Raw genomic sequence first — 13,104 nt, forward strand, 5'->3', positions numbered from 1 at the left:
GATACCCACATCAACATGCCCACACCAGGGGAAGACACTGATAGTCACTTCTTTATGTATTGTGTGCTACTTTCCGACAGGTACATGTTTGAGTTTGAGCCTGTTAGCCGTTGGTTTTCTGATGGCTGCCCAGCACAGTCCTCCTGTCACTTTCCACCCGTTAGACCCGGCCATGGCCAACTCTACTTGCTCCAAGTACCAGTGAGTAAAAACACACAAAAGAGAAATCTGGCTCCTCTGCTGCAAAACAAGAGCCACTGATCATCCCAAAAACAAAAATACAAAGCAGTTAGCGCACAATTATCCCGCATATCCTTAAGTTAAGATCTAAATGAAGGCTGTTACAAACTGCTCAATCGGATGCGGAAGGTAGGCGTGAGTGGAGATCTTTGTTTGAGCCCTGAAATTACTCCCACTGTTAATTGCCATCACAAAGAAATGAGGGGAAATAGAGTTTACCACTGTTTAGATGGAGTGATTCAGTGTTCAGGATTTGCAAATGAAGCATAAGTAACAATGGAAAATTGAATAAAATAAAAAAAATCATGGGTGTTAGAATGAGAAAGCTATTGTGCACCTTAGAGCACTTCTGTTCTTTGTAAAAGCACTCTGTATTTTCCAGTGTCAGAGTATTACTTTAGAGTGCAGCAGAACGCGCTCTGTGGTGGAGAGGATAAAACTCTCCTAAAAGGAGATTTGTGCTGAAGTTCTTGCAGGTTTTCTCACAGATATTAACACGGATCTCATAATATTTCATTTTAAACATATTGAAAATCTGTTGTATTTAAAGGTCCAGTGTTTAGGATTTAGTGGACTCTATTAGTAGAATTGGAATACAGTATTAATAATTATAAGATAGTCCTTTATTTATCCCACAGTTTCCATTAGTGTAACGACAAATGAATCTACATCTACAGAGCGATTCCTCTTGCACTGAGTCCACCTGACTCAACCTCAACACTTTGCATTTTTACATTGTAGTCACTATAAATTCTCCTGCACACGTGGAACGCACAACAGTCTCGTCTTTATGCTGAACGCGTAAACCCTCCAACACCAGACGAGCTAACGTGTAGCGCATCCAAACTAGTATCACTTCCTCAAGCGTCAACTCTGACTAACTGCAGTGCAATTATTGAATTTAAACTTGTAATCCCTACACAACTCATATATACAGTACTAAATAATACATTACTGCCCAACACTGGTCAGACTTCACTCTATATGCAGAGTGTGGTTGAAGGTTGGATTTGTGCCCTTTATCCACCTGGAGTCTTATTATTCACAAAACAGGCAGTGCTGTGTACCTTGGTCTGTGACTGATTTATTATGTTGACTGTTGATGTATGACTGAATAAAGCAAAGGGTTGCCATGGAAATGTATGGAAATGAGTGTAAATATTATTATTTCATGCCTGTATGACTTATCATCCCTATCCAAAACCAGCTGCAATTCACTTCATTGTCTCCATTAGCAACAAAGGGCAAACGCACTCACACACAGTGAGTGTCTTTTCATACAGATGCCTCCATGTCCCAGTTTACTCTCACTCTCACGGACACGAGATGAAGCTCATGGGTAACAATGGTCTTTCACAACAAAACAACACCTAATGGACTCACTAACCCAGCTCCCACATACTCTAACCAGCGCGTAGACACAAACACTGGGGTAATTTGAAGACATGAGTGCTTTTACCTCACTCGTATGGATTTACACGAGCCCACACATCTCTTTACCGACCACAGCTGCTTCCAGAGAGCACCAGAACCAACACTGACCTCTTGTGCTTATTGTGGATGGGACGTCCCATTTAAGGGTGTATTATAAGGTCTTCTACCTGGGGTTTTACTGTGGACAGCCAGCATGAACTGTTGAGTTCTGTTCCTGCCATTCAAAATCCATTAGTGTGGAATAAAGGAAAGTCTGCAAAATCATGAGTTCGGCTGTATACAGTATAGGTTAATTGAATCAGAAATGGCAAATTTACTTTTGCAATTTGTGGAAAACACAGTCTTCAGCTGTTTTTAATGTTTTCAATAGGAATGACAATAGATTCAAATATTTAATCCAGATTAATCACATAAAATTCCATAGTTAGCGTGCATCAATACAGTAAATCGCATTTTTAAAGACTGTAAGCAAGTTTTCTTTCCACAGCATTGTTGCCGCTCTGATCACTTCCTGATTTCCCAAACTACAGGACGGAGAAAGGTCACAATAACATAACATCCCTGTGTTAATCGCGTGATAGGGAATTTGCGTTAACATGTTATTAATGCGCTAAGTGTGAGAGCCCTAGTTTTCAACTTAAATAAATAAATATGACTGCAAATAAATGCAACTGCTGAAGCTTTGGTGTAGCTACACCAAAAAAAAAAACTGCCACATCACCAGATAAGAATGCATGCAGATGTTGGAAGAGGCAGCATTGTCCTTGTGTCGTGCTGCTAAAATATAAAGATGGGTTCCTGAAGAGTGGTTTTGAAGCTCAGTGGGGTGGCTCCAGCTAACTCCCAGCAAATTAAAAAAATAGTTTGAGGTGGAACGTGAATGTAGCTGAGGTGAGTGGGCGATGCCGAGGTAGACCGCTAGCAACCTTTGAGGATGTCATTTAAAGCAGCCATGCCTTTAATTATGCATATTTAAGCTATAATTTAAACAAGTTAGTTACATGAAAATTCACCCCCTAAAGTTGTCACAGAGTTGTCCATTTAAGGAACTGCAGTTTTTGACACCATTGGTTTTTTAAAAAAACAATTCGCTGGAGTAGGAACAGATTTTTATCGCAGGTGTTGCACACTTTTTATGTAACCACAATCGAGACAGATCATGTGGTAGCTTTGCAAATACTTTAGAACATATAAGTTATGTTTGTATTGCAGATATTTTGGCACCGTCCCCACCATCCCACGTTATTTTCTTTTGCTCCCAGTCAGGTACAAGCACATGGTGTTATTTTAGTCCTTGACCTCAGTGTGTAATTACAGGAAGGTGCCTTGCACACTGAGAAGCTGCAGACTGCAGAAAACAGGCTCCTGAAACAAAACGCATATTCCATTTGGCTTCATCAGGCACTACGAGATTAAACCTGATGAATCTGGACTGAAAATATAAAGTGCCCTATTGAAGTTAGTTTTTGCACGTCACCATTTAAATCCTTCCTACATGTGAACTCATATAACTGATTACAGAACATGAGGGGATGTACTTCTAATTAGCAAAGATTTAACAGAGGGACAAGCTAGGAAAGAGATGCATAATAGTGAATCCCACATCATTTGTATTTACTGTTATTGTTGATTGATTACTTCCAGTACATGGCAACATTTCAAACATTAATTTAATTTGGCTAATGAGGCAAGTCTCAATTAGAGGGTTGAAAATCTGTGTTGTGTATTGTGTTGTACAGTAGCTAATTCGGGTTATGTAGTAAACAGTTAGTTCATCCCTGACTCAATGCTAAGCTTAAAAGGAGTTTGTCTGTATTCTACACCAAAAGAAAAATATGAAAAATGAAAAAGTGGCATGCTGCGATTGATTGTAACCATAGAAATTACAGCTAATGTGCGTTGTGTCTGCTGTTTGGCGTGCAGGCTGTGCGAGCCGTGCATGCTGGACCCTGGATGTGGCTTCTGTTATCGGGAGAACGCCTCGGCCCTCCTCACCTCCTCCTGCGTGCCAGTCAATAAGGCCTCCACCGAGCACGCAGCATGGGGCAGGTGAGTCACAGGATGCACAGTGAGTTTGTGCATGTGTTTAGGATGCCGCTTTGACACCAGCATTGTTAGAATGTGAACCGCTGCATCCCACTTCCAAGAGTGATTTATAAAAGCCAGTGGATGTGCCTTCCTCCTCCAGATGCTCCAACTCCACCCTGACGAGAGATCAGACCTACTGGGCCTACAACTACTGTCCCACCTCGTACTCCTGGCTGGTTTTACTAGGCCTGGTGCTCTACCTGGCCGCTTTTGCTCCAGGTAACCTCAGTTGGCTGCTTTTGAACATAGCGTGAATATGCACTTTGGTACAATGTCAGCTAGGTCATCACCGAGGCAGTATGTGCTTAATGATATGAGTCTATCTGTGTTGGACTTGTGGCCACAGATGTGTTAGTCCTTACTGTAATCAGATCTGGTTCTCCACCTTTTGTTGTGGAATCCGTTCTGAGTTCGCATTGCAGCTCTGATGAAGGAATTTCCCAAGCTGTTGTTCAGACTGGTTGGTCAAGTATTTCAAAGGGTTCGCCTTTTAGACATCCCAAGCTTTTCTCAGTATTTGGTATTCTAAAAATCATCTTCTACATCATATATAGACACAACCACAAACAAGTTTTGGAAGCCACAATAATTCAGGTTGAATGCAGTTTTATTTCTCCATCGGTCTTCTTGTTTATGACATCTCTTATATCTCCTGATAAAAAGATCCACAAAGGCTCAGCTCTCATTTCTGTCTCTCTCAGGCCTGGGTCCAATGCCATGGACCATCAACTCTGAGATCTATCCTCTTTGGGCGAGGAGCACAGGGAACGCCTGCGCCGCCGGAGTCAACTGGACCTTCAACATCCTTGTGTCTCTCACCTTCCTCCACCTGGCCCAGTACTTCACCTACTATGGTCAGTTTCAGCTGTAAAATTCTAAGCAAGCCAATTACCTTGAGTTCCGTCTATCCTGATTCTCGTCACCAAGCGGATCTATTCATCTTTACCTTACGTCAAGACCAGCAAGGAGTCGATAACTAAACGAAACCCTGAAGAGTTGTTCTTTTCCAGCCCTCTTCCATACGTCCTCAGTCAGTGTGTCTCAACAGCAGGATTCTCCTCAGACAGGAAGGAACTGACCTTTTGTGGAGCTGACAATCGATCCATTAGGGGTGATTGTGGAGGCATCCTGAGATGCAGCGGGTTAATTATCGATTTGAGTCATTCTCCCATTCATCTGGTTCATGGCAGTCATTCACCAAGAACTTAATGCCGTGTCAGAACTGGAATAACAGAATAATGTTGTCATAGAAATATTATTTAGCTTAATGCACACTTGGTTGTAACTTTAAAATTCCGTTCTGCTTTGACAGGGAGAAAATGGAGATCAGCATAGCCAGGAAATCTCATTAAGCCTCTGTCACTCTCTTAGAATTCTTATTTCTTGGTGTGTTTGTTTTGTTATGTAGTTATTTTATTCCCGTCAGCCCTTCTGTAATGCCACTTTGACAGGGGACTCATCTCTGTTCAAGAGTGTGGGCAGCGAACATCCAATACTAGCTACCCGCAGGATCCGTTGTCACCGTTGGCGATTCTTTCTCTGGCAGTGAATGAGAACAAGCCAACTATAAAAAGCGAGTCACGAAAGTTGTGGCATTGTCTTTGTGGGTGGCTATCCTCAGTGACAGTGTTCTTTGTCTTCCCAGGAGCTTTCTTCCTCTACTCCAGCATGGCCTTGTTGGGTTTTGTCTTCACCTACGGCTGCCTGCCGGAAACCAAAGCTCGCCGTCTGGAGGAGATCGAGGCATTGTTTGAAAACCAGCTGTGTTCGTGTGGCGCTTCGGATTCAGACGAGGGGCGGCAGGTCGAGTACATCCGGGTCAAAGGTTCAAACTACCATCTATCGGACAACGATGCATCAGACGTTGATTAGGGAGAGCTTTGGCATGGATGATCTCACTCTAGATGTTTTGTTGTTACTGAAACATGCAGAGTGGTCAGGTCTGTAATATATTTCCTTAATTTGTGATCTGGGGAGCCACTGGTTAGCCTCACTGTGAGGTTAAGAATTACATTTAAAAGCTTCTGTCGGTAACATGATTTAGCTCACTTTCAAATCAGTCAATGCAGGAAACCAAGATGAAACGTAATGCTTTAGCAAGAGTGCGAATGTTTTGATTAACCATGATTAACCATGTCCACAAATATATCTACAGAAGTCAACAACTTCAGCTTGGTCGCACGCAGGTGTAACATAAATCCAAGAAAGACAGTGTCTTTTTTGGGGGAGACTTGGACAGGAAGCGTGACTGTTTAAAACACTGAATATACAAAATATAAGGGACTCGCCCTCTCTCACAAAGTCAGGAAAATGTCCCTACATTTTGTACATTTGTAGTCTAAATAACATCCACGGCATATGTGATGTTGTTCATAAAATATCGAAAGTATTCAAGAGACATTTCCACTTAGAACTCTGTTTGAAAAAGGTGCCGTACATGTGGTTCGTGCGTCCGCGAAACTTTTGTTGACCTGACAGTAACTTGTTGTTGCTCTATAGTACCATCATGCCTTTCTGTATGAGACGCGTCTGAGTTAAATGTCGTTTCGGCTTGTAGCATAGCACACCAGTGTCAGTTCCCTTATGATGGCAGTCTTCGGTTTGTGCTCGGTCTTGATATATTTTTATGAAAAAGCAATCACCTGAGATGCACAGTGTATTGTTACAGTTGAACTTGTATTGTCAGTGGGTGCCTAATAAAACCACTTACCACTGTAGTAGCACTGAAAGGACTCTAAGTTCCCTTGCTGTGGTTTGAATATTTATTTATTTATTTATTAAAAATTTTGATTGGATCTAAATTTCTTTAGCATAGTTGAATTTTTCATTTCACGTGTTGCTTAGTTGCCTCTACGAAAATGCAGTCAGCATAATAGTAACTACAATGACAGTCAAACGTCACAATGTTTGCCAAAACCTACACTATGAAGCAATGTGTTATTTCTGGATATACTGTTCATGAAGTGTAATATCCAGCGAGGACAACCACTCTGTTCTATCTGTAGCAGTATAAAGTTTTAAGTATTTAATTCTATCTTATATTCTAATATTAGTGCCTGTGTATTGTGAAGGTGCCTAAAGGCCATTTTTTTCAGTCACATTCCCCGTAGGTCTGCATAGCATATTTACATTTCACCTGTGATGAAATGTGGCGTTTTTTTTTTTTTTAAACATAATTTTATGCATTTTTTTTGTCTTCCTCCATAGCCTTATGTACAAATAGCAGAGCATATCATTTATGTGGTTCTCGTGTCAACCGTTGAGGAGTAGGATTTAGCGTAATTTGGCTATGTTGTTTTGTAAAAACTGTGAGGTTAAAACTTGTTAGTTAAACACAAGTAGGATTCTGTGTAGCGAAAACTGTTTAAAAGTGTACAACAAAATGACTTTTTGTGCGACAAAACAGGTAAATACAACAGGCTGCTACAGTGCTCAGTGAACGGGTTTCTTGTGGCGGATCGAGGATAACCTACGGGTGTCGATGAATTGATAGGGTTTAATACTGCTTTTTACTAAAGTTTTCAAATAAGAAGCTGCCCTTCAGTTGCCACGGTGCAATATAGTGAGTCTGCAGGGATACACTAAAATTTAAAGATTTTTGGATAAAGTATTGTTGTGATTTTGGTATTTTCTAGTTGTCGCAATGGCTACGTTTACATGGACGATAATTCAACCCGACTGAAATCATTCTGATTAGAGATCGATTCCTGCTTTATTCATCTTTTGGAAAACAGTTTAAGACATAAGACATTGTTTATTTACCCCACGCATGTTAAATTTCCTTGTTTCGAACAGTTTGTTGTTTTCGGACCGTCATGTTTTGGGGCCAACATGCACAAAAAGAATGTATTTATTCCAAGAACAAAGAAACAGCCACATCAAGCATTTACTTGGTTATTATGTGCGAATATTTTCCTATTGAATGGATTATAAAAGGTCTACCGCAGTCCTTTCAGTCCACAAATTCCTCCCAATCAGGACAGTCTGTTTGCGGCAGTTACATGAGGCAGTTCTATTCTGATTCGGCCGTTATTCATATTATACAAGTGTCCATGTAAACGTGGCTTATGACAAGTGAGTATAAAAGGAGATAGTACCATAGCACTCTCATAAATGACAATGACGCAGTGTAGCAGACTAGCACCCTCATGTGGAAAACCTACAACTGTTGATGCACGCGCTGATTTAAAAAAATAATAGCCTTAAAAGGCCACATTCAACCCTTTATTTACAAATCATTCTGTTTTCTAAATGCTGATCATTTTCCAAATCTTGGCATACATTTAATTGACTAAACTTCCTTGAAATGATTTCAAACAATACATGGCACAAAAGCACCGAAAAGTCAACTCTCTTTGATTTTGAAAATGATCACCAGTAACTCTGTAAAGCACCTGTGATTTGTAGCTACGGGTCTGAAACATCCAGGAGGTTGGCATAATGTTCGGGAATGGTGAGAAACATCCTGGAAAGTTGATGAACCCGTATTTCTACATTGTGAGGTGTAGTCCAGCGTTAGTCCATCCCTAAAATGAGCTGATCTGAGGGAGACCGGACTGAAAGGAGGAGTAAAATAACCAACCGTAATTCGAAATGTGAACTTTTCTTTTGTTTTACTTGCTTCCGGATGAGATGTCTTAAACCCACGCGAAGTAGTTTTGTACTTAAAAGTATTATTACACATGAACACGCGCACAGATTAAGCTGTCCACCGACTGTGTAATTAAAACTTGTGTCGACCAAATATTTAACGTGATTGTTTTCAGGCAGCGCCTTGTCAAGGATAACGTGGTGTTCAGCCCTTAACGTTGACTCGTGCTAGCGCCGTCCTCTACCACGGTGGGTGTGGGGGTGTGGGGAGTGGGGGGGGGGGGGCATTTAATGTGTGTTTGTGGTGAAATGGTTGCAATTCTTTTGTATGTGAACCAATTACGTGTGTTTACAAGGAACAACAACAAAAATAAAAATGAAAAAAAGAGTGCTGTATAGTATATTTGATTATTGTTCAAGCTGTAAATGTTTTGCTAGAGTTTATATTATATAAAGATAAATATCTTCATGAACTCTTATGTATATGAGGAAACAAATAAACTTATGAATCAATTAAATAAGGCTTTGGCGCTTTATTTTGATACATTAAGAACGAGCACTGCGGCTTGTGTGGTATTAAAATGAACTGCTACTCTGAATTAAAACAGGAAATAAAATGAAACGGCTTGTTTAATTCCTGTTTCACTCATCCGTCTACCTTCTTTCCTTCCCTCCATCATCCTTCCTTCTTCCTCTGCTTCAGCTGGAGCAAAATGTCGGCTATTTCTTGTAACGTCTCTGCCTCCTCTGAGAGTCCGTTAACTCTGGTGGCAGATGGGTCTTTCATCAGAGGGCCGCTCTCACTTTGCCCTCGCTCATCTTGGCTCTCTCCATTCTCATTACCTAAATTAGAAACGGGAGAGCAGGAAAAGGGCTATTTAACAAAGCAGCTTCTCTAATGCAGACATGAAGTGTAGCAGAGTGTTTCCCTTCCATGTGATACCTCTGCTAATAGTCTTGCTCAGGACATCTAGAAAGGGGTTTGTGGGTCGCTGCAGGATCACTCTGCCAGCGTTAGCAGCTGTGAATTTGTTGCCACCCGACAGGGAACCAGGCTTCAATATCTTCTTGCTCCCTTCACTCCTCGACTCTTCTGTGAGTGCGTCTGGCTCTGTGGCAGCATCAATCTGCCTCCCTGTGGCTAGATGCTGCTCTGGCATGTCAACATTTGGTAGATAAAAGCTGAACCCAGGAGCTCTGGTCCCGCTCTCCGAAACAAAGCCGCACTGAGTCGAAGCATCACACGTCTCGGCTGCGGGGCTGTGTGCTGTCTGAGTTCCCGCGTCTTGAGTTTCAGTGGATGTTTTCTTGCAGTTGCACAGCTTTGAGCTCGGAGTATGAGGGGATAAGAACGGAGCTGTGCTGCTTTTATCATCTTGGCCTTTACTTTCACAGACTCTATGCGGGCTGGACATGTTCTCCAAAACTTTTTGGTCATCTTTGAAGTTCATTTTGGATTTTATTAGTGGGCTGAGAGGCCTGGATTGAGTTTGTTTCAGATTCCCCTGGGAGACATTGTTTGTGTTTAGAGTGTCTGCACTACAGGCACAATCCCTGCGAGAAGCAGAAGCCTGGAGACATGGCTGACAGCATTCTTCCTCCTAATACACAGTTAAAAGAGGAAAAAACAGCAAAGTTTATGTTCGGTTGTTAAAGAGCATTTCTTCCACGTGTAACAATCTGTTTCATCTGTTTCTTAGTATTGTATACACTGATCAGCCATAACATTACGACTGACAGGTGATAATCACTGTTGATCTCGTTCTCATGGCACCTGTCAGGGGGGATATATTAGGCAGCAAGTGAACATTTTGTCCTCAAAGCTGATGTGTTAGAAGGAAAAACTGACAAGCTGAAGGATCTGAGTGACTTTGACATGGGCCAAATTGTGATGGTCAGACGACTTAGAGCATCTCCAAAAGTGCAGGCCTTGTGGGACGTTCTTGGTCTGCAGAGGTCAGTACCTTTCAAATGGTTCAAGGAAAGAAAAGTGGTGAATCTGTGACATGGTCGTGGGCTTCACTCCAAGACTGGCCAGTGTGGTCCGATCCAACGGACGAGTTAATGTCGCCTAAATTGCTGAAAAACTTAATGCTGTTTCTGATATAAAGGAGTCAGAACACTCGGTGTATTGCATTTATTTTGTAAGGAGCTGCATAGCCGCAAACCAGTCGAAGTACTCCTGCTGACCTTTATCCACTCCCAAAAGCATCTGCAATGGGCATGCACGCATCAGAACTGGACCAAGGAGTGAAGGAAGAAGGTGGTCTGGCCTGATGAATCTCATCTTCTTTCACATCATGTGGAGGCCAGGTGCCTATGCATCACTTAGCAAGGGAACATAGGACCATTGCCATTGGGTTGTGCCTGGTCTGCAGCAATGTTCAGGTGGTGGTACGTATCAAAGTAACATTCACATAAATCCCAGGACCCAGGTTTCCCACAAGAACATTACATCGTAATGAGATCACTTTGCTAGTTGATGGTTTCAATGTTGTGACTGACCAGTGTATGCACTTCCCGATTTAACTTAACTTACATCATTTGAGTCTGAACTAAGGTAACCTCCACTACACGGGTAACTAGGCGAATAGTCACAGCCATTCCTGGGCCCAGAATTGTGTCCAAGGCATGCTGCGGGATTAAAGACATCTGTTCAATTATCTTGTTCTTCCTCCAACATATACACAAGAAGAAACAGGAAGATCGAGGTTTAAGAAACTTACAAAAGTTCATGTCAGCGCAGTTGGAGAGCTGTGAATAAAACAGATTATACATCTAACCAGCAGCTGCAACCGTGTATATGCTCCCATCAGGACAAAAACGGTTTAAAGCTTTGTGTAACAGCTCATGATGATTGGAGAGCCTGGTTCTCACACGTCTACTCAGTTGCTCATTGTTTTTGTCAGTTCAAGTGCAGTTACAAATTCCACCACGTGGTGGCAATACCAGACCAACATTTGTAGCTTACCTCAATTCCCATGCAATCTGAGTCAGGCACAGTTCTGATAATAGAGAAAACCCAACATGAAGGCAAATTCAAATCATATTATGTAATAGTTTGATTACACAGTAAGTATACTTACTGTGGTGTTGAAGATTTGATTGATGTTTTGTCTGTGAGATATATTTTTGATTCTGCACTCCCAAAGTGACAAGCTGAAATTAAATATACCGTTAACTGGAAGAGCAAAAAAAGCATTTGTGTGAACATTTTAAGCAGTCGTCACCTTCTCTTTCATAGTCTTCATGGCTAAATCCGCTGAAGACGTCCTCCTGAAACTGCTCTTTAGCTTCAGACTGGTTGAACGTGAAGTCCATCAGAGCTTCCTTGTCTTCTGGTTGGCTGAGACCGAAGGTGGCTGCATGTCTTGCAGGCTCTCTTTCCTCTGGTTTACTGTGATAAACGCACATGAGCGGTTAAATCAAGAATTGAAAATAACCTGTCTAAATTTCACTCTTATATTACTCTTGTCCTGGACTTCCAAAGAGGACTGGCGCTGCTGTCGGGGTCTCCAGTTGGAAGAAGGGTGTGTTTGATCCGCAGGACCAAGGGGCAGTGTCTGTCATGCCTCTTGGCCGGGAGAAAGGCTGAAACTAAAGAAAGTCAGATATTAGAAAAGCACCTAATTTGAAATTAGAGTGTAATCCCGAAATTTTATAATTATCTCCTAGCAACAGTAGATGTTGCTCAGTGTCCACAAACTACTAAAATTCATAATTTTAATGAACATGACTAAAAGTACACAGGACAAAATCTTCCATCTGGTGACATTTGCAGTACATGAGGTGTGCATACCCATAACATATTTTAACCTGATCACAATCTCACTCTGATATCAACAGGATTCTGGTTGGTTGAATGATGTTTTGCCATAAACAACATCTTTATTAACACCGGCAACTTAGCAAAACGTGTTTGTGTAATAAATGCACTTCTCTTTCACTACCTTAGTCTGCTGTAGAAGTGAGGTGTCCCAGGCTGCAGGGGAGTAGTGCGGTGGAGGCTGTAACTGAGCCTGGCTTTGCTTCTGTAAATCCAGCTGTAGGGGGAACATCCCTGAGGAAACCAAATTTATTTGGTCATTCTATAAGATATGTTCAGGTAAAATAATAAGACACATTGTGATACTAATTTAGTAGAGTTTATTTTGCAAAACTACTCTCAACCTTGGCCTGAAGAGGCTGATGCGGTGGAGGAGAAGGGGCTGGCAGGGTCAGTTATGGGTTGGCGGTAGTCAGATCCACTGTCTGAGAAACCTGACTCCAGCACTGGTGACAGCTTAGAGGAAAACAGGTGATTTATTTTCTTTATTGAGAGTCTTATTTGTTCATTTTCGGTAAGCCCTAAGAATAAAAGTGATGAATGGATAGACTTACCTGCCGACACTTGAACCATTGTGGAATAACAGTCTTTCTTTTTCTGATCCCCTGAACACTAGATAATATCATAGGGAAAAAAACAATGAATGTTGGATAACTTTTTCACTTAAAATATCACAACAGCATTGGGTGGATTGAGATCAAACCACGCTCCAGCTTTACCTGTAGTGAGGCTGACTCTCAACAAGACTCAGTTGTGATGGGGAACAGGGGCTCATCGGGAGGACTATGGGCTCATTTCTCTTATGCTTGGATCCTCCTTCACAGTTGCCAAGAACTGCTACTTTAGGAGGATCTGAAAACACAAGCACCAGCATCATTTGGGTCACGAATGGATCGGTACACAGTGACACATATATACACTATAAA

The 13,104-nt window shown here is 41.7% G+C and overlaps 2 protein-coding genes across 3 annotated transcripts in view; one reads left to right on the top strand and one right to left on the bottom strand.

Annotated features, from left to right (window-relative positions):
• slc2a13a (solute carrier family 2 member 13a) overlaps window positions 1–6,467 on the top strand; it is a gene marked incomplete at its 5' end in the record, with an annotated part of 71,342 nt that extends 64,875 nt beyond the window's left edge. Inside the window, 5 exons of the mRNA XM_084573421.1 lie at window positions 81–201; window positions 3,598–3,723; window positions 3,863–3,981; window positions 4,464–4,616; window positions 5,408–6,467. Of these exons, the coding sequence (XP_084429547.1) occupies window positions 81–201; window positions 3,598–3,723; window positions 3,863–3,981; window positions 4,464–4,616; window positions 5,408–5,634 (746 nt within the window). The 3' untranslated portion in view covers window positions 5,635–6,467. The remainder of the gene's footprint in view (window positions 1–80; window positions 202–3,597; window positions 3,724–3,862; window positions 3,982–4,463; window positions 4,617–5,407) is intronic.
• A 2,407-nt stretch (window positions 6,468–8,874) lies between these two features.
• Window positions 8,875–13,104, bottom strand: LOC311508428 (uncharacterized protein). 2 transcript variants are annotated; one of them, XM_084573178.1, is made up of 11 exons: window positions 12,898–13,104; window positions 12,733–12,790; window positions 12,523–12,634; window positions 12,303–12,412; window positions 11,583–11,949; window positions 11,439–11,511; window positions 11,324–11,357; window positions 11,079–11,106; window positions 10,892–10,986; window positions 9,296–9,953; window positions 8,875–9,195 (listed from the first exon to the last, which is right to left on the bottom strand). In XM_084573178.1, the coding sequence occupies exons 5-11, from the start codon at window positions 11,764–11,766 to the stop codon at window positions 9,029–9,031; spliced, it is 1,239 nt and encodes a 412-aa protein (XP_084429304.1). In that variant the 5' UTR covers window positions 11,767–11,949; window positions 12,303–12,412; window positions 12,523–12,634; window positions 12,733–12,790; window positions 12,898–13,104; the 3' UTR covers window positions 8,875–9,028. The 2 variants fall into 2 exon arrangements, with proteins under 2 accessions (XP_084429304.1, XP_084429303.1); XM_084573177.1 differs by having other exon boundaries at window positions 12,303–12,634.

Source organism: Chelon labrosus (assembly GCF_963514085.1).
Source record: "Chelon labrosus genome assembly, chromosome: 23".
Classification (NCBI taxonomy): Eukaryota; Metazoa; Chordata; class Actinopteri; order Mugiliformes; family Mugilidae; genus Chelon; species Chelon labrosus.